This window comes from Dendrobates tinctorius, unplaced genomic scaffold, assembly GCF_039654945.1.
Source record: "Dendrobates tinctorius isolate UK_male_01 unplaced genomic scaffold, ASM3965494v1 ptg000126l, whole genome shotgun sequence".
Classification (NCBI taxonomy): Eukaryota; Metazoa; Chordata; class Amphibia; order Anura; family Dendrobatidae; genus Dendrobates; species Dendrobates tinctorius.
Genome location: NW_027361794.1, coordinates 10,933,467 through 10,955,471, shown reverse-complemented (window position 1 = coordinate 10,955,471; position 22,005 = coordinate 10,933,467). Strand labels below are relative to the sequence as shown.

The 22,005-nt window shown below is 43.7% G+C and overlaps 1 protein-coding gene across 1 annotated transcript in view; it reads right to left on the bottom strand.

The window, feature by feature from the left end:
- Positions 1-2,726: 2,726 nt before the first annotated feature.
- The window catches only part of LOC141047276 (uncharacterized), a 36,029-nt gene continuing 16,750 nt past the window's right edge, over positions 2,727-22,005 (bottom strand). The window contains exon 10 of the mRNA XM_073542302.1: positions 2,727-4,537. Within this exon, the coding sequence (XP_073398403.1) occupies positions 2,928-4,537 (1,610 nt within the window). The 3' untranslated portion in view covers positions 2,727-2,927. The remainder of the gene's footprint in view (positions 4,538-22,005) is intronic.

Genomic DNA, 22,005 nt, shown 5'->3' with positions numbered 1-22,005 from the left:
TCTTTGAGACGGGAGTAAGAGGTTCTGATTGAGGATGTAAACCTCAGGTCATTAGCAGAACGGAGGCATGGGTAGGGTGGTAGGTTGAGACGAGGGAGATGTAGGGTGGTGCTGAGCCATGGAGTGCTTTGTGGATGAGGGTAATAAGTTTATACAGAATTCTGGAGTGGATGGGTAACCAGTGTGAGGACCGGCCCAAGGTAGAGGCATTGGTATAACGATTGGTGAGTAATATAATCCTAGCTACAGCATTCAGGACAGATTAGAGAGGTGAGAGTTTGGTTAGAGGGAGACCGATTAGTAGAGAGTTACAATAGTCCAGTATGAATAAGAGAAACAGTAAGAGTTCTTGCAGAGTCGAAAGTAAGAAAGGGTCGAATTCTAGAAATGTTTTTGAGGTGCAGATAACAAGAGTGAGCCAGTGATCGGATGTGGAGGGTGAATGAAAGCTCGGAATCAAGTATGACCCCAAGACAGTGGGCATGCTGCTGGAGAGTAATGGTGTACCACACGAAAATGGCAATGTCAGGCATGGGTAGGTCAGTAGAGGGAGGAAACACGAGATCAGTTTTTGACAGGTTCCGTTTCAGATAGAGGGAGGACATGATGTTAGAGACAGCGTTAAGACAATCACTGGTGTTTTCCAAAAAGGTAGGCGTGATAGCAGAAGTGTATAATTGGGTGTCATCAGCAAAGAGATGGTACTGGAACCCAAATCTACTGATTGCTTGACCAATAGGGGCAGTATACAAAGATAAGAAGACGGGGCTTAGAACTGATCCTTGAGGAACCCCAACAGGAAGGGGAAGATGAGAAGGAGCCAGCAAAAGATACAGTAAAGGAGCGGTCTGAGAGATAGGAGGAGAACCAAGAGAGAACGGTGTCCTTGAGGCCGATGGATTGGAGCATAGTGAGAAGGAGCTGATGATCCAGTGTCGAATGCTGCAGAGAGATCCAAGAGAATTAGCATGGAGTAGAGACCATTACATTTAGCTGTTAGAAGATCATTAGAGACTTTAGTGAGGGAAGTTTCAGTAGAGTGAAGAGAGCGGAAACCGGATTGTAGAGGGTCAAGGAGAGAGTTATCTGAGAGATATCGGATAAGTCAGGCGTGAACCAGGCATTCCAGGAGTTTAGAGATGGAGGGAAGATTAGAGGCAGGTCTATGTTAGCGGCACAGTTTTGGTCGAGGGATGGTTTTTTAAGTAATGGCTGTATGATGGCATGCTTAAATGAGGAAGGAAAGATACCAGAAGACAGAGAGAGAGGTTAAATATTTTTGTTAGGCGAGTGGTAACAGCAGGGGAAAGGGACTGGAGGAGATGTGATGGAATGGGGGGACTGGAGATTTGATGGAATGGGGTCACTGGTGCAAGTGGTAGGGCGAGCATCATGAGGTAGTCAGAAAGCAGCCACAGTCCTGACTTCCTGTTGATGTTCAATACATCTGAAAGAAGGAACAGTGAAGCTGCCGCTGATTGGGCGCAGGGCTTATGTGATGTAACAACCTCACATAAGCCCCGGGACAGTGAGTCTCGACACCACTAAAGCAGAGGCCAGAAGCTAGTATGAGTGTTTTTTATTTTAAATGAGGCCAAACATAAGGAAGGAGTTCACTGAGGGAAACAAAAAAATGTATATAATTATCCCTTGATTAGAAGATTCACTGACAAAAGGATAAGACTAAGCTTTATGAATTCCATATGTAAAACTATACCCATAAATCACACCCTGAAGGTCAGAAGGTGACTAATAGAAAAAACATATACCCCACATCTCAGTATATAGGGTGAGGTGACGTATACACACTCACTCTCCAAGCCTCTCATTTCTACGGGTTTCGTTGTCCTCACCAAAGGCGACTCATCAGGAGGCTATTTAATATTGACCTATATTCAAGCGACAAGAGACTAGACAAAGAAAACCCTAAAATCATGTATCATGTTATCTGAAACAGAAAACTAGTAACATATTGGCAGATCCCAGACTTCATACTATATACATAGTAAGTTTATAAGCCACTCCAGTGTCAGGAATAGATAGTATGTGAAAATACAGTATATACCGCTCAGGGAACACAACTTCCAGAGATCAAATCCATATTCATACTAAATAATTGCACAGATCTCCCAGACATTATGATTGCCCATATCCCTAGTTTTTATAATGATATTGCACTCATTCCCTGACGGACCACAGCATGGCCATTAGTTAGAAGCTGCTAATGATCTTTGCAGCAGGGTAAGGTTTCCCTGAGTGGTATAAATAGGGCAGTCTGAAAACTGAGTCTAGTCTAGGACAATTTGTCTGCACTACTAATTGACACCTGTTAAAATAACACAGTAGGGCAGTCCCTATAAGAAAAAAAAACTATAATTATACTGTATTTTCACATATTTTCTAATCCTGACTGACCGCCACTGGAGTGGATTATAAACTTACAAAGTATATAGTTCGAGGTCTGGGGCCTACCTATATATGGCTAGTTTTCTGACTGTTTTGGACATGATTTTACTTTTTTTGTCTCGTCTCGTTTGAATATAGGACAAAATTTAAAAAAAAGTCTCCCGATGAGTCACCTTTGGTGAGGATGAAGAAACCCGTAGAAATGAGAGGCTTGGAGAGTGAGTGTGTATACGTCACCTCACCCTATATAATGAAATTTGGGGTATATGTTTTTTCTATTAGTCACCTTCTGATTAACCTTCAAGGGGTGAATTATTTGTATAGTTTTAAATTTGGAATTAATAAACTTTAGCTTTATTTTTTTGTCAGCAAACATGAGGAATGACAAGAGACAAGTCATTTAAGAAGATCCAATTTTGGTTAAAACTATTCCAACATTACAAATATAGAAAAGGCTTTTGCCCTATGTGACATCACTGATATTTAACAACAGTTGATTTCCAAGTAAAATATTTCCCACATTAAGAAAATGAAAAAGGTTTCTCCCCTGTGTGACTGCTCTGATGTCTAACAAGAAGCTCTTTCCGGTTAAAACATTTCCCACATTCTGAACAGGAAAAAGGCTTCTCTCCTGTGTGACTCCTCTGATGTCTAACAAGAGCTGATTTCTGGATAAAACATTTCCCACATTCTGAACAGGAAAAAGGCTTCTCCCCTGTGTGAGTTCTCTGGTGGTTAACAAAATTTGATTTATGTGCAAAACATCTCCCACATTCTGAACAGTAAAAAGGCTTCTCCCCTGTATGAGTTCTTTGGTGAGAAACAAGATCTGATTTCTGGATAAAATATTTCCCACATTCTGAACAGGAAAAAAGCTTCTCCCCTGTGTGAGTTCTCTGGTGGTTAACAAAATGTGATTTATGTGCAAAACATCTACCACATGCTGAACAGGAAAAAGGTTTCTCCCCTGTGTGGATTCTCTGGTGCTTAACACAATCTGATTTATTGTTAAAACATTTCCCACATTCTGAACAGGGAAAAGGCTTCTCCCCTGTGTGAGTTCTCTGGTGCTTAACACAATCTGATTTATTGTTAAAACATTTCCCACATTCTGAACAGGAAAAAGGCTTCTCCCCTGTGTGGATTCTCTGGTGACTAACACAAACTGATTTATTGCTAAAACATTTCCCACATTCTGAACAGGAAAAAGGCTTCTCCCCTGTGTGAGTTCTCTGGTGATTAACAAAATCTGATTTATTGTTAAAACATTTCTCACATTCTGAACAGGAAAAAGGCTTCTCCACTGTGTGGATTCTCTGGTGCTTAACACAAGCTAATTTATTGTTAAAACATTTCCCACATTCTGAACATGAAAAAGGCTTCTCCCCTGTGTGAGTTCTCTGGTGGGTAACAAAATGTGATATATTGTTAAAACATTTCTCACATTCTGAACAGGAAAAAGGCTTCTCTACTGTGTGGATTCTCTGGTGCTTAACACAATTTGATTTATTGTTAAAACATTTCCCACATTCTGAACATGAAAAAGGCTTCTCCCCTGTGTGAGTTCTCTGGTGGGTAACAAAATGTGATTTATTGTTAAAACATTTCCCACATGCTGAACAGGAAAAAGGCTTCTCCCCTGTGTGGATTCTCTGGTGAATAACAAGAGCATTTTTCCAGTTAAAACATTTCTCACATTCTGAACATGAAAAAGGCTTCTCCCCTGTGTGAGTTCTCTGGTGACTAACAAAATGTGATTTACGTGCAAAACATTTACCACATTCTGAACAGGAAAAAGGCTTCTCCCCTGTGTGGATTCTCTGGTGAATAACAAGAGCATTTTTCCAGTTAAAACATTTCCCACATTCTGAACATGAAAAAGGCTTCTTTGCTTTTGGAGCAGATTGTTTTTTAATGCCTCTTTTGTGACTTTGATTTTCCTTAGTAGTCGGTAATGAATCAGAAGATGGCAACAGTTTCATAGGATCAGATGACAGATCTTTACTGTGAATGGATGATGGTATATCTGGAGTAATAGCAATCACTTCATTTGTATCTTGTATGATCTCAAGATCATCAGATTTAAAAACTGAAGATGTCAGCTGTTCCTCTGATCTCCTGGTACAGTCATCTGCTAAGATAAAAAAATTATTTTTTTAAAAAATATCCTTGAGTTTTATATTTTTGAACATTTCTACTTAAACTGTCCATAAAAATAGCAAGCTAGGTAAAAAAACATTAATTATTTTCCAAGACAATGACAGTTCACAGTCTAATAGAAAACTTTGTTGGATGAACCAGTAGTGCGTGGTGTGCAACTGTTTGTTCATTCTGCCTACCAAATATCGAATAAAAAGAAACCAATCAATGTTATGTAGGCAAAAATAATACCAATTCTCATGTCACAAAAAACAAGTCCCCACTCAGGTCCATCATCTGTCAATGGAAAAACAGAGGTTACCACACTATTAGTGGCTCAAAGGCTATTGAAATACAAACAGGGTTTCTATAAACCAATCCAGCAAAATCCGCTCTCACTTGAGTCTTGCAGTGTGCTCAAACAACATTTAGGATCCATGTATTTAGCAATATTATAGTGAGAAGAATCCACTTAATTTATGGTGTGTGTCTCCTGGAGCACAATCTGGGCACTATGTGATGGGTTATAAAATGGCAAATGTGTGATTTTCATTCTCCAACATCCACTGCGTGTTAATTTCCGGAAACTGGCTGTGCAGTCAAAATATTCACTCCTCCTACACTCGTGATCAAAATTGTTGGTACCCCTCGGTTAATGACAGAAAAACCCACAATGGCCACACAAATAACTTGAATCTGACACAATAATAATTAAAAAATCTATGAAAATGAACAAATGAAAGTCACACATTGCTTTTCAACCATGCTTGCACAGAATTTAAAAAACATAAAACTCATTCATAAAATAGGCCTGGACAGAAATGATGGTATCCTTAACTTAATATTTTGGTGCACAACTTTTTGAGGCAATAACTGCAATTAAATGATTCCTGTAACTGTCAATGAGACTTCTGCACCTCTCGAGAGGTATTTTTGCCCACTCCTCAAGAGAAAACTGCTCCAGTTGTCTTTTGTTTGAAGGTTCCCTTTTCCAGATGGCATGTTTCAGCTCTTTCCAAAGATGCTCAGTAGCTTTTTGGTCAGTGCTTATAGAAGGCCACTTCAGAATCGTCCAATGTTTTCCTCTTAGCCATTCTTGAGTGTTTTTAGCTGTGTGTTTTGGGTCATTATCCTGTTGCAAGACCCATGACCTGCAACTGAGACCAAGCTTTCCGACACTGGCCAGCACATTTCTCTTTAGAATCCCTTGATAGTCTTGAGAATTCATTGTACCCTGCACAGATTCTAGACATCCTGTGCCAGATGCAGCAAAGCAGCCCCAGAACATCAGAGCCTAATCCATGTTTCACAGTAGGGACAATGTTCTTTTCTTGATATGCTTCATTTTTCCATCTGTGAACATAGAGCCTTGCCAAAAGTTTTTTTTTTATCAAATAGATTTTTATTAAACAGAATTCAAAATACAGAATATATAGTAAATCTTCCACAAACAATAGATTTACAAATTGAACATCCCTGTTCCCCCCTCCCCTCCCCCCCATGTAGACAGCATATATAACTGGTTTATCCACAACACCAGCATTGTAAAATATAGCACCTTTCCATCAGTTAACTGTACCGTATTGTAACCAGGGATTCCACAACCTCTCATAGGTTTTAGAATTGCCTCTTTTAACATATATCTTTTCCTCCAGCTGGATGATACAAGACACCTGTTTCACAAACTCTCTCCCAGAAGGTGGTTCTTTCCTGATCCAGTTCCTCACAATCAGCTTCCTTGCTACATATAGTAGTCTGGCTATAGCAAGCTTTGCACTATTAACTATTTCAATTTCCTCCACATATCCCAGTATGCAGACCAGTGGTTTTTTGGGTATAACACTTCCGTAAGCCCCTTCTATTCTGTTAATGACATTAAACCAGAACGCAGATAGCCTGGGACAAGTCCACATCATATGAAGGATTCCGGCATCAGACCCCCCACATCTTGGACATTCAGAGTTGTCCCTCAGCCCCATTTTAAACATCAGAAGGGGGGTACGGCACACACGATGGATCACATAAAGATGGGACAACCTAGCTGGTTCACTCATAGTGAGTTTGGGGACATATTCTAGGACGCTGTCCCATACCTCGTCAGTCATCACCCCAATCTCTCCCTCCCATTTGGATCTTGCTTTAAGTGGGAACCCCATTAAATGTGTACGCAATATATCTTTGTAGGTGTTAGAAATTACCCCTTTCGTAAGTCCAGCACCACCACATATACAGTCCAACACTATGTCAGATTGTATCTGCAGGTTTCTGGAAAGTTTTTGAGCCGTAATGGCATGCCGTACCTGACAGTAGTGGTATCATTCAGAATCCGGCAACTGAAACTCACTGTGTAATTGTAAAAACGGTCTCAGCTCCCCGTTATCCATAATTTGAGACATTAATGTCAGCCCCCTAAGTTTCCAGCCTTCCAGTCTCCCAAGTTTCCGAATCTCTGGGAGGTTACTATTATCCCATATAACTGTGAATCTAGTCAACCCGGTCACCCCTCTCACCCTCTTTAGTCTGTTCCACAGGTCTTGCAAGAGTCGCAGAGTGGGACACCCATCTCCCCATTACACCCATCTTCCCATCCTCTAGGCCAAGTATCAACGGGCTTCTATATAGTACGTATTCCAGCACTCCTCTGATGACGCCTGCCTTCTCTTGATTAGACCACCCTCTGAGATGTTGACTTTGGGCAGCTAAAAAATACAGTTCCGGATTTGGTAGTGCCAGTCCCCCCTCATCCTTTGGTCTTTGCAAGGTTTCAAGCCTTATTCTAGGTTGTTTCTTACCCCATACCAAGGCCCTAAACAGTGAATTCACCACTCCGAACCTTTTCCGCGGTATCCAGATTGGGGAGTTGTGTAATATATATAAAAGCTTGGGCATTAAAACCATTTTAAGTAGATTAATCCTTCCCACCACCGACAAGTGTAATTTGTTCCAAGTATCCACTTTAGTTCTTAGAATTGCCAGTAGGGCTACTAGATTAGTTTTAAGGTACTCAGTCACCGGTAGGGAAACCTGTATCCCCAAATATTTAAACATTTCCACACATTGTAGTTTGTTGGCCCCTATGTCTTCCTGAGTCCAAACCACCTACTTGTCCACTTTAAATAGGCTTGATTTAGACCAATTTATGGTCAGTCCTGAGATCTCACCGAACCTCTAAATGGTCAGGACAGCATGATCCAATGAAGCCAAGGGGTCCCCTAGGAATAATAAAAGGTCATCCACATACATGGCCACCTTTTCCTCCAAATGGCCATATGGAAACCCCTTTATTGCCTTGTTGCGTCTAATAGCAGCCGCCAATGGCTCTATCGCAATAGCGAACAGGAGCGGCGACAGTGGATAGCCTTGCCTCGTTCCTCTATGCAGCTGTATTCCCATGGACATTACCCCATTAATCTTAACTCTAGCTGTGGGTTGAGTATACAATAGCTGAATCCACGCTGTAAATTGAGGACCAAAGCCCATACTATGCAGCACTCTCCACAGGTTTTGACCATTCTACAGAGTCAAAGGCTTTATGGGCATCAAGTGAGGCTATCACCCTCCCACCTGGGTTATCGACTGGCAACTGCAGATTGAGATATAGTCTCCGTATATTGGCTGCTGTTGATCTGTTGGGCATAAAACCAGATTGATCCATATGGATCAATGTATCAACAACACCAGTTAGTCGGTTCGCCAGCACTTTAGCCAGTATTTTCACATCAGCTGTCAGCAAGGATATTGGGCTGTATGAATCTGGAATTCCTGGATTTTTACCGTCCTTAGGAATCACCACTATCACCGCCTCCCGCATAGACGCAGGCAAAATCCCTTCTTTCATAGCCTCCTCAAACACTATTAATAGCTTGGGTAGCAGAATTTCTTCTAGGTGTTTGTATATTTCCGCAGGAAGACCGTCTGCTCCCGGGGCACTCTCATTAGTCATGCCATGCAGAGCCATCTCCAACTCCACTACTGTGATAGGAGACTCCAACTTATCCCTATCTTCCATAGATAGTGTCGGAAGCAGTCCCGCTCCTAGAAATGCCTCCGCCCCTTCCCCTCCCATTCTACTCGATGAATAGAGGTTCTGGTAAAAACCTGCGAAGACCACCAGAATTTCGGGCGTCTCAGTAACCCTTGTCCCCTTTGCAGTATCCATACTATGTATAAATGAGCTGCCTCTCTGGGCTGCAGCTATAATCGACAATAGATGACCAACTTTTTCCCCTTCTTCGTAGAATCTAATCTTCTGAAAAGCCTGCTTCTTATTTGCTTTATCTAGTAGTAACCTATTGACCCTTTCATGTGCCTGCCTAAGTGTCAGTTGAGTGTCAGGTGTAGCGTGCTGTGCCATTTCTATTTCCGCCCTAGTTAGGGCTTCCAGACTATGCACCTCATCTCGCTTAGTTTGTGTCTTTCTCCTACATATATCCCTGTATAGAATTCCCTGGAGATATGCCTTCATGGCGTCCCATACCACCAGAGGATGAGCACTATCATCATTATGGACAAAGAATTCCCCAATCTCGCGCATGATGCCCTGCATATTTATATGTTGTATCCAGGCCGGATGTAACTTCTACTCTCCCCTTATCCCCCCCTCTCAAACGCTCCCGTTTAATGGACACAAGGATGGGACTGTGGTCCGAGATCACACTCGGTAAGTACTGCACATCCCCCACCATTGCATTCATCAACTCATTAGCTAATGCCATGTCGATGCGAGATAGGGTATTATAAGAAGCTGAATAGCAGGAGAAGCACTGTTTCCCGTCATTTCTTACCCTCCAAATGTCCATCAAACCCATTTCCCGAACTAAATTGCCAAATGGGGTTATAGTGTCACTCAATACTCCCAACGGCCTCCTATTCCTGTCCAAATAAGAGTCTATTACATTAATATAGTAACCCACTATCAAAAGAGGCAATACTCCCCCTCTTCCTGAGAATTCCCAAGTCTCCCTCAGCTTAGTACTCGAGTAGGGGGGTGGAATATAAATAGCGGCAATGCACATAAGGTGGCCAAATAATTTACATTTGATGAATACACACTGCCCATCCGGGTCAATATGCACCTCTATTTCCTCATATTGTATTGAAGTATGAATTAGCACAGCTACCCCCCTTGCGTAGCTAGAAAAAGTAGAGTGATAGGCCCTCTGTATCCATCACCTATTCTAGAGTCTCGTTGTGTCCGGTAAAAGATGAGTCTCCAGGAGGCATACCACCGATGGGCCCTGGTCTTGTATATATTTGAATATAGCTGCCCTCTTAGTTTTGTCAGATAAACCCCTAACATTCCAACTTAGTACCTTAATTTTCCCCCCCTCCAGTGTTAATAACTGGAATTATTAATCGGTGTAGTTTTGCCCCTTGCTGTCTGAACCCATCCCTCCTCCCTCACCCTCCCCTTCACCCATCCCCCCCTCCTGTCCCCTCCTCTTCTCCCCCTTCCTAGTGCATATACTCTCAAAGAGAGCTGGGTAATCTGGTCCCTGGCCCCCCTCTCCTCCCGCCTCCCCCACCACTATGCTTCTACATTCATCTAATTGCATACGTAGAGCAACTATCTTCCCAGCTCCCCCCCAGTCCTGTTGTGCAGGACAGAAGATCCCATTGTATAACATCATCAATAATATAATAAAACATATAAACAATTCAAATTTTGGAAACTATAACAATAGACACCCCCGCTGTGCCCAACATTGGGCAACCACCAAATCTCAATCATTTCGCCCGGCCAAAGCCTCAATCTCAACCATATGCCAGTGGATCTAAAGAAGATCATATTCAGGAGATCAAGAGGCGTATAATAAAAGGGCCAAAGAACCGATGGCAAAAAAAAAAAGAAAAAAAAACCAGAAAGGAAAACCAGGAACAAGGCCGAAGCCTACCAAAAATCAGTTCTTCGACAGGAAAAAAAACGGTTAAGAATTCCTTGCGAGCCACTGAAAGATGTAATATGTCCTCAGCCGACCATGTCAGGCATAGTCCTCTTGACTAATCAATCAATTCCAGCTCATGTCTTCCCCCGGAGTTTATGCGCATTAATGCCAATCCATTGGTTAGCTTCTATCGGATCGATGAAAAATTGAACTTTATCAAGCGCCACCACCCTTAGTTTAGCCGGGAAAATCATGGAGTACTGCACTCCCAGCTCTCTAAGACGCTTCTTCACTCCTCCAAATTGCATACGCTGTTTTTGGACTGCAATAGAAAAGTTTGGGTAGATAGCTACTTTTTCACCATTCATGGCAAGATCCCCCATCTCTCTCGCCCTCTTTAGAATTATGTCTCTATCCCTATAATGGAGAAGCTTAGCAAGCATAGTGCGTGGTCCCCTACCCGGTGGTTGTGGCTGCATGGGAACTCTGTGTGCACGCTCCACGGCAAAAAACTTGGTCAGAGTATCTGTGACAAATTTCTCCCTGAGCCTCTCTTCCATAAATTCTGTGGGGTTTCTCCCTTCGGATTTTTCTGGGAGGCCAACAATCCTTATATTATTACGTCTAGAGCAATTCTCTAGATCATCATTTTTGCCCACTACTTCAGAGATTTGCTGAGCGAATCTTTTTTCTGCTTTCTGGAGTTTTAGTGATGTGGTCCTCTGCTTGCCCCACTCTCTTTTCTACCTCTTCTGTTCTGGTATCAGCTTTTTTCATATCTTTTTTTAAACCAGCCACTTCAGCTTGAATTCCCAGAACCTGCTGTGTCAGCGTGGTTAAGGCATTCTTACAGAAGGAGACAGTGGCAAATATGTCCTTCAGTGTGGGATTCTCATGATCCTCCGCCTTGCCAAAAGTTACATTTTTGTCTCATCTGTCCATAGGACATTCTCCCAGAAGCTTTGTGGCTTGTCAACATGTAGTTTGACAAATTCCAGTCTGGCTTTTTATGATTTTTTTCTTCAACAATGGTGTCCTCCTTGGTCGTCTCCCAAGTCCACATTGGTTCATACAACGAAGGATGGTGCGATCTGACACTGATGTTCCTTGATCTTGAAGTTACCCTTTAATCTGTTTAGAAGTTTTTCTGTGCTCTTTTGTTACCATTCGAATTATCCATCTCTTTGTTTTGTCATCAATTTTCCTCCTGCGGCCATGTCCAGGGAGGTTGGCTACAGTCACATGGATATTAAATATCTGAATAATATGTGCAACTGTAGTCACAGGAACATCAAGCTGCTGGGAGATGGTCTAATAACTTATCTTTAATATGTTTGTCTGTAATTTTCTTTCTAATCTCCTGAGACACCTCTTTCCTTCGCTTCCTCTGGTCCATGTTGAGTGTGATACACACCCTGCCACCAAACAGCACAGTGAGTATCTGTAGCCCTCTATACAGGCCACTCACTGATTCCAAGATTGTAGACACCTGTGATGCTAATCAGTGGACATACCTTAATTTAACATGTCCCTTTTGTCAAATTATTTTAGGGGTACCATCATTTCTGTCCAGGCCTATTTCATGAGTTTTATTTTCTTAACAATTCTGTGGAAGCATGGTTGAAAAGCAATGTCTGACTTTCATTTGTTCGTTTTCAAAGATTCTTTATTTGTTACTTTTGTCAGATTCAAGTTATTTCTGTGACCATTGTGGGTTTTTCTGTCACTAAACGAGGGGTACCAACAATTTTGACCACGTGTATAGATTATAACCCTCAGTGAATTAATTTATAAAATGGAATCGCTTTATGGGGATTTCGACTATTCTGGTCTTCTATCATTTAGTTATATTAGGGCTTCTGCATATAGTGTGTCCAATCTCATCTGGGATCTGATCCGGCTGTACAGCTGGAGTAATCTGCTCCCTACTTCAGCCAATTGGAAAGTACCACACCCTACTAAAGCTCAAAGGATATGGCCGGAATCTGCCAGTTACACCGTTGTTCTCCTCTGGTTCAGTCCTCTGTGCTCAGCTCGCGGCTTGTGTATTTGTTTCCTGTTGTGACCCCGGCCCGTTCACTGACCACTCTTGTCTCTTCTCCTTCTGTATTCTGTCCTTCTGGTTCTGACCCAGGTACCTGACTCTTCTTCTTGCTATCTAATACCACATAATAGCAGGTAACACCATGGTCCAAGCCTAGGGGTACGAGTGTAAGTCCAGATCCATGTAAGTTTGTTAAAGTGCGATGAGCAAGGCAATCCTTGGGATATGGAAAGCAGAGAAGAAAGTGCCAAGCATATTCATGGCGAACGTCTTTTGAGCTGTCAGGTGACCCAATACATTGTGTCTGCAAACTATTCCAGCTAGATCTGCATTCAAATAGCTATATGGCGCTCCTTCCCTTCTGAATACTGCCATGTGCCCAGACAGTAGTGTACAATCGTATATAGAGTATTGTGCGAAGTTGGAAAATAATTTGTAAGATCCAATTGTTTTCTATTATCCTTTGTGAATAATTCCAAAGTTGTCACCACATAAAGTGACACGTCAGATTTTAAAAATGGGGCCTGATTAGGAACACAAAACTCGCTGCGGGAAGAGGTTAAATTGAGTATTTTGGACACTACTGTAGTCAAAAACTGTGAGTATAGACAATAGCACATCTACGGAAATGATCAAACTCAACAGTCTTCATCAGTAATAAATGAGTAACTAGTGGTGAAACCTCTCTGGGGTCAGATGAGTTTCAATTAGAAATATTACACATTTAAAGAGAACTGTGTATAATAGCGCAGAGCTGAGATGTCTTAAAGGGAACCTGTCAGCAGGATTGTGCACAGTAACCTACAGACGTTGTCAGGTAGGCACCATTATACCGATTACAATGATACTTTGGTTTTTGAAATCCATCTTGTGGTTAATGTTCAATCTGTATTTGTAGTTTTCAGTTAATGAGATTCTCATGCTCCGAGGCATGGCTGTGGGTGGGGCTTATGTGGTGCTCTGATTACATATGCATCTCTATTGGCTTATAACAGGTCACTGATCCCGCAGTGACCTGCCCCCCATTTTTTCAAAATGCATATAATAGCATTGATATTATTGTTGATAATGCCTATAATATTGTGGCTATTGTGAGGCTTAAAAAAAAAAAAAAAAAATTACATCCAGTAAAATGTCACCAGCAATGGCAGCACCTGCCCTGCACAGTAGAATCTATAAGTAAGAGATACTACTGGAGAGGGGCCGCCAGTGTCATTTTGCGGGATTAAATTTTTTTTAAGCCTCACAATAGACACAATATTATAGGCGTAAGCAGAGCAGCACATAGAACCCCACCCCAAAGCAAGAGAATCTCATTAACTGAAAACTGCTGATAAAGATTAAACAACAACCACAAGATGGATTTCATCACCAGGTATCAATGTAATCAGTATACAAACGTGGTCAAAATTGATCCCTAACTCACATACTGTGACGACTCCTGGAGTGGACCCTCTGGGTCGTGGCACCTCTGGGTCGTGGCACCAACCCTCCCAGGGCGAGCTGACCTAGTAAGGACCACCCCCCCTATACAGGGAGTGTCAGGGGCAAGCCCAAGGGGGTAAGGTACCATGACTGTTGGCACCAGGTGGCCGTGTCACAGGAGACATGAGCGAGTGTGTCTTCAGAAACGTGCAAAGCATGGACCCAGGGACACGCAGGGTACAGGGCGAGTGTACGGAGGCACAGAGAGTACAGGAAAATACGAGGCGTGTACACGAGAGTGCGCTAGATACAGGATAGTGCAAGGCGGGTACACAAGAGCACGTATGGCGTGCACAGACAGGCACTCCCGGGTGCGAGCAAAGAAGGGCGCATGCAAAGGAGCACGTCAGAGTACAGAGTTAGACAGAACGTGCCCAGAGAAGTATGTCAGAGTGCAAGGCTAGGCAGAAGGTGTGCCAGGAGGCACAACAGAGTACCGGAACAGAGCATGTGCCAGGAGGCACAACAGAGTACGAGTCAGAGTACAGGGACAAAGCATGTGCCAGGAGGCACAACAGAGTGCGAGTCAGAATACAGGGACAGAGCATGTGCCAGGAGGCACAACAGAGTGCGAGTCAGAATACAGGGACAGAGCATGTGCCAGGAGGCACAACAGAGTGCGAGTCAGAATACAGGGACAGAGCATGTGCCAGGAGGCACAACAGAGTGCGAGTCAGAATACAGGGACAGAGCATGTGCCAAGAGACACAACAGAGCACAAGGCAGAGGACCCGAATACAGTGCACAGCCAGGTGAGGACAAAGTAGACCAAGCCAGAAACACAACAATAATCAGGCACCTCCCATTGGAATAGGTAGCCTGATATAGCACATGATCACTAGGACTTCGGGGTCAAGTCATCCAATACCATAGAGAGGACAGGAACGGAGGCAGAGCTGAGAAGAGCGCACATGCGCACAAAGAAAATGGTGCAAGCATGGAACTAAGTATGAGAGGTGCACGTGCGCACCCGACAGGACCCTCGGAGCAGCCGCGGCTCCAGAGGAGGTGACGTCGGGACCGAGGTCCCTCCCCCAGGTGAGAGTGGTGTGACAGGCGGTGTGACACATACCCAAAGTGTTAAATTTCGGATCTGGGACACAAAGGGGTCCTAGATAACTATATCTAAATGCTAATAATGAAGATACCGCCGGCACTCTGAATCAAGATTTATTTCAAAAAACAAAACAAGATTGTTGTAGGCAATTGACCACAAAAAATGCAGACACGTATAGCTCAATAGAGACACGTTTAAGCTCAACATTTCACCTTAGTTTGAATCTTTTTTCAAGATATGTCTGTATCTGTGTAAAGATAACATAACAGAAAATGATTCAAAAAGAATATGGTTAAACAGAATAGGGTTCAGTATACATGATTACAATCCAGATGGAAGAAAAAAAAGAAGGGGGGGGGGGGAATACATATTAAAAAAAAAAAATTCTTTATATATCATATCAGAATAAATGAAATTATTTGAATATATTTATCTATATATCTATATCTATCTATATCTAACTGACAGACATCAACACAACATTCACAGCTGGATCAAAACAGTTATAGGAGAAAAAAGGAGGGACATACCTACTGTATGTAGTATTAGCTGTCAAACGTTAAGGACATTCTCCTCAACCAAGCGAACCACGTCCTTCTCGGCCAGAAGGGGGCTATTAATATTACCCTTGCTTTGTCCTCCCGAATCTTCCTCAGAACTGATGGAATTAGGGCTATTGGTGGAAACGCATAAGCAAGGGGAAAGTGCCAGGGGATCATGAGAGCGTCCAGGGTTACTGGATTCCCGGAGGGGTCTATGGAACAGAAGGTTTTCACCTTCCGATTTGTCCTGTTGGCGAATAGGTCTATATCGGGTTTCCCCCACAGTACCATGATCTGGTTGAAAATTTCCTGGTTCAACTCCCACTCGTCCTGTCTCAGCTGTGTGCGACTTAGAAAGTCCGCTGTGACATTGTCTGCCCCTTTTATGTGAAGTGCTGTCAGTGAGCCTAGGTTTCCTTCTGCAAACTGGAGAATTGATCTTGTCACTGCCATTAGGACGCGGGATCTTGTACCCCTCTGATGGGTTAAGTAAGTCACTACCATGTGGTTGTCTGAAAACACCCTTACGTGGTGGGTTCTGAGGGATTCCACAAAGTACAGGAGGGCGAGCTTTACCGCTAGCAGCTCCTTCATGTTCGAGGAGGCTGCCTTTTCGTCCTCTGTCCAGACCCCCTGAGTTACCTGATTGTCCAAGTGAGCCCCCCACTCCCTGGGACTTGTGTCTGTAGTAAGGACTTGAGATACCGGTATTACCCAAGGGACCCCCCTGGATAGGTTAGATGATTCCATCCACCACTGTAGTGAATGAGCTGTTTCGGGTGAGATGTATAACCGCCCTTCTAAATCTCCGTGAAGGGAAATTTCTGCTGCTAGTGCTTCCCACTGGAGATCCCTTGTATGAGCTTGAGCCCACTGCACGGCTGTCATACAGGCAGTCATTGACCCGAGCAGGGACATGGCCTTCCTCAGTGTTGTTACTGTGTGAGTAATTGCTCCTGTTGCTATTTGTTTCATGTGTAGTATTTTCCCTTCCGGGAGTCGACACTTTTGCCTGAGGGAATCTATGGTTATGCCCAAATACTCTTGTACTTGGCTCGGGACCATCCGGGATTTTGGCATATTTAGCAGCCAATCTAGGCCGGTCAGAGAATTCATAGTCCTGCTCAAATGGTCCCTGCAGTGAGACCGGGAGTTGCCCATTACTAGAAAATCGTCCAAGTATGGGACTATAAGGACGTCCTGCTCTCTTAGATGTGCCATGACCTCTGCTATGATTTTTGTGAACGCTCTCGGAGCGATGGCCAGCCCGAATGGGAGAGCTTTGAATTGGTAGTGCTTTATCTCTCCCCCCATAGTTACTGCTATCCTGAGAAATTGGCAATAGTCCACGTGTATGGGGACGTGGTAGTACGCGTCTTTTAGGTCGAGTACAGACATGTAACAGGACGGAAACTGCATTTTCACTGCAGATTTTATGGTTTCCATTTTGAATGGGTGGATTATCAGGCACTTTAACTTTTTCAGGTTTATTATTGTCCTGAATGTCCCATCTGGCTTCCTCCTCAAGGGGAATAGAAGCCTTCTCCTCTTTCTTGGCGAGGGACCTCTTGCAATACTGATTTCTCCACCAGGGTCTGAATCTTCTGTTGAATCGCAGCTTGTTCTTCCGCCGACTGCCTCTGTGGGGTCACTACGAAAGAGGGTTTGGGTGAGGTGTGGAAATTTAATTTGAGGCATGTTTTTATGATGTTTAAGATCCATTGACTGTTTGATATGTTTTCCCAGGTTGGGAAGAAGAGGGCCAATCTTCCTCCTACCTGGGAGACACCTTCATTGGGGTGGCTTTTTGTCTGCTGGTTTCCCAAACATGAACCCCTTTCCTTTGCCTCTTCTATCTTCCCACTTATCCTGGGAGATTTTAGGTGGCTTCCTCTGGATAAATTTCCTGCTCCGAAAACGCTTGAAGGGGAAATTTGATGGTTTAGGGAAAGACTTCTTTTTATCCCCCGCTTTGTCAAGTATATCATCTAGCGTAGGTCCAAAAAGGAATTCACCTTCACAGGGAATGGAGCAAAGTTTTGTTTTTGTTTGCAGGTCTCCCATCCAGCATTTGAGCCATAGGGCCCTTCTAGCTGCGCTCGAGAATGAGGCTGCCCTGGCTGTTAGCCTGATTGAATCTGCGGATGCGTCCGCTAAAAAGGCCGCCGCTCCTCTCATCAATGGGACGGAGTCTAGAATTGCGCCTCTCTGAGTTTTGTTTTTAGCTGGTCCTCCAACTGATCCAACCACACCATAAGGGATCTAGCTGTGCAAGTGGCGGCTATAGCGGGTTTCAGCCCTCCTCCGGCTGCCTCCCAGGAACCCTTCAGGAATGTATCCGCATTTTTGTCCATGGCATCTTTCAGTGTCCCCATGTCTTCAAAAGACAGAGAGATTTTTTTTGAGGCTTTCGCAATGGCTACGTCCACCTTTGGCGCTTTCTCCCAAAATGAACAGCTTGGGTCTTCGAAGGGATATTTTCTTTTGGGGGCTAGGAGGCCTTTTATCTCCGGTCTTTTCCACTCCCTCTGTATTAGCGCCTGAATTTTATCGTTCATAGGGAATGATCTCCTTTTCTTCTGCTCTAACCCACTGAACATGGCATCCTGAATGGTCCTTTTGGGCCTGGTGTCTACTAGTCCCATAGTGATTGCCTTTATTAAATTATCCGTTTCCTCTATAGGGAAACAGCTGCGACCTCCCTCGGCAGAGGACGAGGAGTCGGATGACAGGCTGTCTGTCTGATGCAGAAGATTCGCTCTCCCTATCCCTGTGATCTGACTCGGGATCCCTGCTTTTAGGCTTTCTATGCTTTTTACTTTCTCCCTGGAGGGATTTGAGGGTGTTCTCTACTTGATGTTTAATTAGGTTTTTAAGGTCAGAGGCGAAACCTGGGGATTCCTTGCATATAGTGTGCTCAATGCAGGATTGGCAGAGCCTTTTCCCCCACCCTGCAGGAAGCTCCTCTTTACAAAGTGGGAAAATCTTGTGGTTGGCCTTTTGTGTGCACTTCTTCCCCTATAAGAGGAGGACAGGCCCTAGTTATAGCATGTACATTCACGTAGCTCACTTACCCACCGGACCGAAAAATCCCCGTGGGATCCTTCTTGCGGTGCCTTTGCGGCGATTGCTGCTGTGGTCCTGCATCAGAGGACACGACCAGCAGCTGCTGCCCTTCCTGTGGCTCAGAACTCATGTCCCCAGGAACAGGCGGCGTGCTTCCTGCACCCTTTAACCGAGCGGCCGACGTTTTTCTTTTTCTTTCTGGGCGCTCAGCGCCGGCTCCCAGAGACGCCTTGCGCTGCCCCACGTGACCAGGCGGCGCTCCGTCCAGCGCGTGCGCACTGCCGCCGTCCCCGGCTCCCAGCGATGCCTTGCGCCAAGGCTGGCGCGCCTTTGCTTGTGCTGCTGGCGCACCCCACACCCGTTGGCCCCCGGTACCTGCCCCGGCCGCTATACTGGTTCTGGCTCCGTTTGAGGGGAGATGCTATCTTCAGGAGAGGCGGTCTTCTGCCGCCTCTCCTCCCGCAAACCCTGGAGGCCCGCTGACCCCAGCGCTGGTGCCTCGGGTAACCGCCCCAGCTGGGACAGGGGGCTCCCGCTGTCGTCCTCCAGACTGGTCGGCCCCGGCATCCCGTGACGATTGGTAAGTCTGTAGGTTCCCTATGGGGACAGGAAACCAACTTCTGCCTCCACAAAAATTGGAATAAAAAGCGATCAAAAAAGGTTATATGCCCGAAAATGGTACCATTAAAAATGTCAGCTCATCCCACAAAAAACAAGCCTGCACATGACCCTGTCGGCCAAATATGGAAAAATTATAGATCATTAAATTTCATTTTTGTGTAAAAAAATATGATATTTTTTATTTTCACGGCTCTGCGTTCTAAACTTCTGTGAAGCACTTGAGGGTTCAAAGTGGTCACCACACATCTAGATAAGCTCCTGGGGGGGAGGGGGCTAGTTTCCAAAATGAGGTCACTTGTGGGGGGTTTACACAGTTTAGGCACATCAGGGGCTCTGCAAACGCAACATGACGCCCGCAGACAATTCTATCAAAGTCTGCATTCCAAAATGGTGCTCCTTCCCTTCCGAGCTCTGCCATGCGCCCAAACAGTGGATCCACCTCACAGTTCCTGCACATTTTATCGAGCATAGACATACTATTGCCCAATTGAAGTATCAAATCATTTATCATGTTCCACCAGCCAGAAGAGGAGATGATCGAGGAAAAAAGTTAAAAGAAAGTGAATCCTTTTGGATTCACTCCCTTCAGACCCTCAGTCCCTTAGGCCTCAATAGGGAATATGAGGTTGTATGTTGAATGTGGTTCCCCCCTTCCCCTCCTTTTTGTTCTATTATTCATCTATACAATTATAGTCCTACATTTGATTCATAACTTGATTCATAACTTTTCTTATTATTCATGACTTTGAGGCATGACTTACTGTACATATCATTAATTTAACCTGGTGGCACTTTTATTTTTTAATTTTTATCATTTTTTATTAGTTTCTATTCATTTTTTAGTACTTTTTTCCTTACAAACGTTATAATTGATGTTTTATTAGATCATCTTGTCAATATGTTGCATTAATCCGTGTCATTAGTATATTTATCACTAATCCACCTTTTTCTAAACAGAATATGGGCACAGATCCACTCTAATGGGAATCTCCGATGGTGTCCTGAGCGCATGCGCAGTCCCACTACATTGCACTCTGTCTTTTTTGGCTCTGACACTTATTGACGGGCGCATGCGCACTTCGTTCTTCAACTCACAGCCCACAGCCCGGAAGTGCTCCCTACGTCACACGCACTGTGCACAATAAAAAACCCTGGTCTCTCGAACCATGCACATGCGGTACACGGACCCAGATCCCCGGAGACCTTCACCAATACAGGTATAATCACATATTTTATTCATTCTAGTAATTGGGGCATTTTGTGCTCGAGTCAGTAACGGTCATGGCACTTTACATCAAGCACGCTTCTTTTTTCTGTGTCTGTGTTCGTCCTACATGGATTATTGATTGATTGCCATGTTTGGTTGATTTTCAGTTGGAACATTACCCTTTACATTTGATGTCCTTATGTAAAGTATGTATTTTTCACATTACAGTCATATGTTAAAGTTTGGGCAGCCCTATTAATGTTAACCTTTTTTCTTTATAACAATTTGGGTTTTTGCAACAGCTGTTTCAGTTTCATATATCTAATAACTGATGGACTCAGTTATATTTCTGGATTCAAATGAGGTTTATTGTACTAACAGAAAATGTGCAATCTGCATTTTAACAAAATTTGACCGGTGCAAAAGTATGGGCACCTCAACATAAAAGTGAGATTAATATTTCGTAGATCCTCCTTTTGCAAAAATAACAGCCTCTAGTCGCTTCCTGTAGCTATTAATGAGTTCCTGGATCCTGGATGAAGGTATTTGTGACCATTCCTGTTTACAAAACAATTCCAGTTCAGTTAAGTTTGATGGTCGCCGAGCATTGACAGCCCGCTTCAAATCATCCCACAGATATTCAATGATATTCAGGTCTGGGGACTGGGATGGCCATTCCAGAACATTGTAATTGTTCCTCTGCATGAAAGCCTGAGTTGATTTGGAGCGGTGTTTTGGATCATTGTCTTCCTGAAATATCCATCCCCTGCGTAACTTCAACTTCGTCACTGATTCTTGCACATTATTGTCAAGAATCTGCTGATACTGAGTTGAATCCATGCGACCCTCAACTTTAACAAGATTCCCGGTGCCAGCATTGGTCACACAGCCCCAAAGCATGATGGAACCTCCACCAAATTTTACTGCAGGTAGCAAGTGTTTTTCTTGGAATGCTGTGTTTTTTAGCCTCCATGCATAACGCCTTTTTGTATGACCAAACAACTGAATCTTTGTTTCATCAGTCCACAGGACCTTCTTCCAAAATGTAACTGGCTTGTCCAAATGTGCTTTTGCATACCTCAGGCGACTCTGTTTGTGGCGTGCTTGCAGAAACGGCTTCTTTCGCATCACTCTCCCATACAGCTTCTCCTTGTGCAAAGTGCGCTGTATTGTTGACCGATGCACAGTGACACCATCTGCAGCAAGATGATGCTGCAGGTCTTTGGAGGTGGTCTGTGGATTGTCCTTGACTGTTCTCACCATTCTTATTCTCTGCCTTTCTGATATTTTTCTTGGCCTGCCACTTCTGGGCTTTACAAGAACTGTACCTGTGTAATTTCATTTCCTTACTATGTTCCTCACAGTGGAAACTGACAGGTTAAATCTCTGAGACAACTTTTTGTATCCTTCCCCTGAAAAGCTATGTTGAATAATCTTTGTTTTCAGATCATTTGAGAGTTGTTTTGAGGAGCCCATGATGCCACTCTTCATAGGAGAATCAAATAGGTGAACTACTTGCAAGTGGCCACCTTAAATACCTTTTCTCATGATTT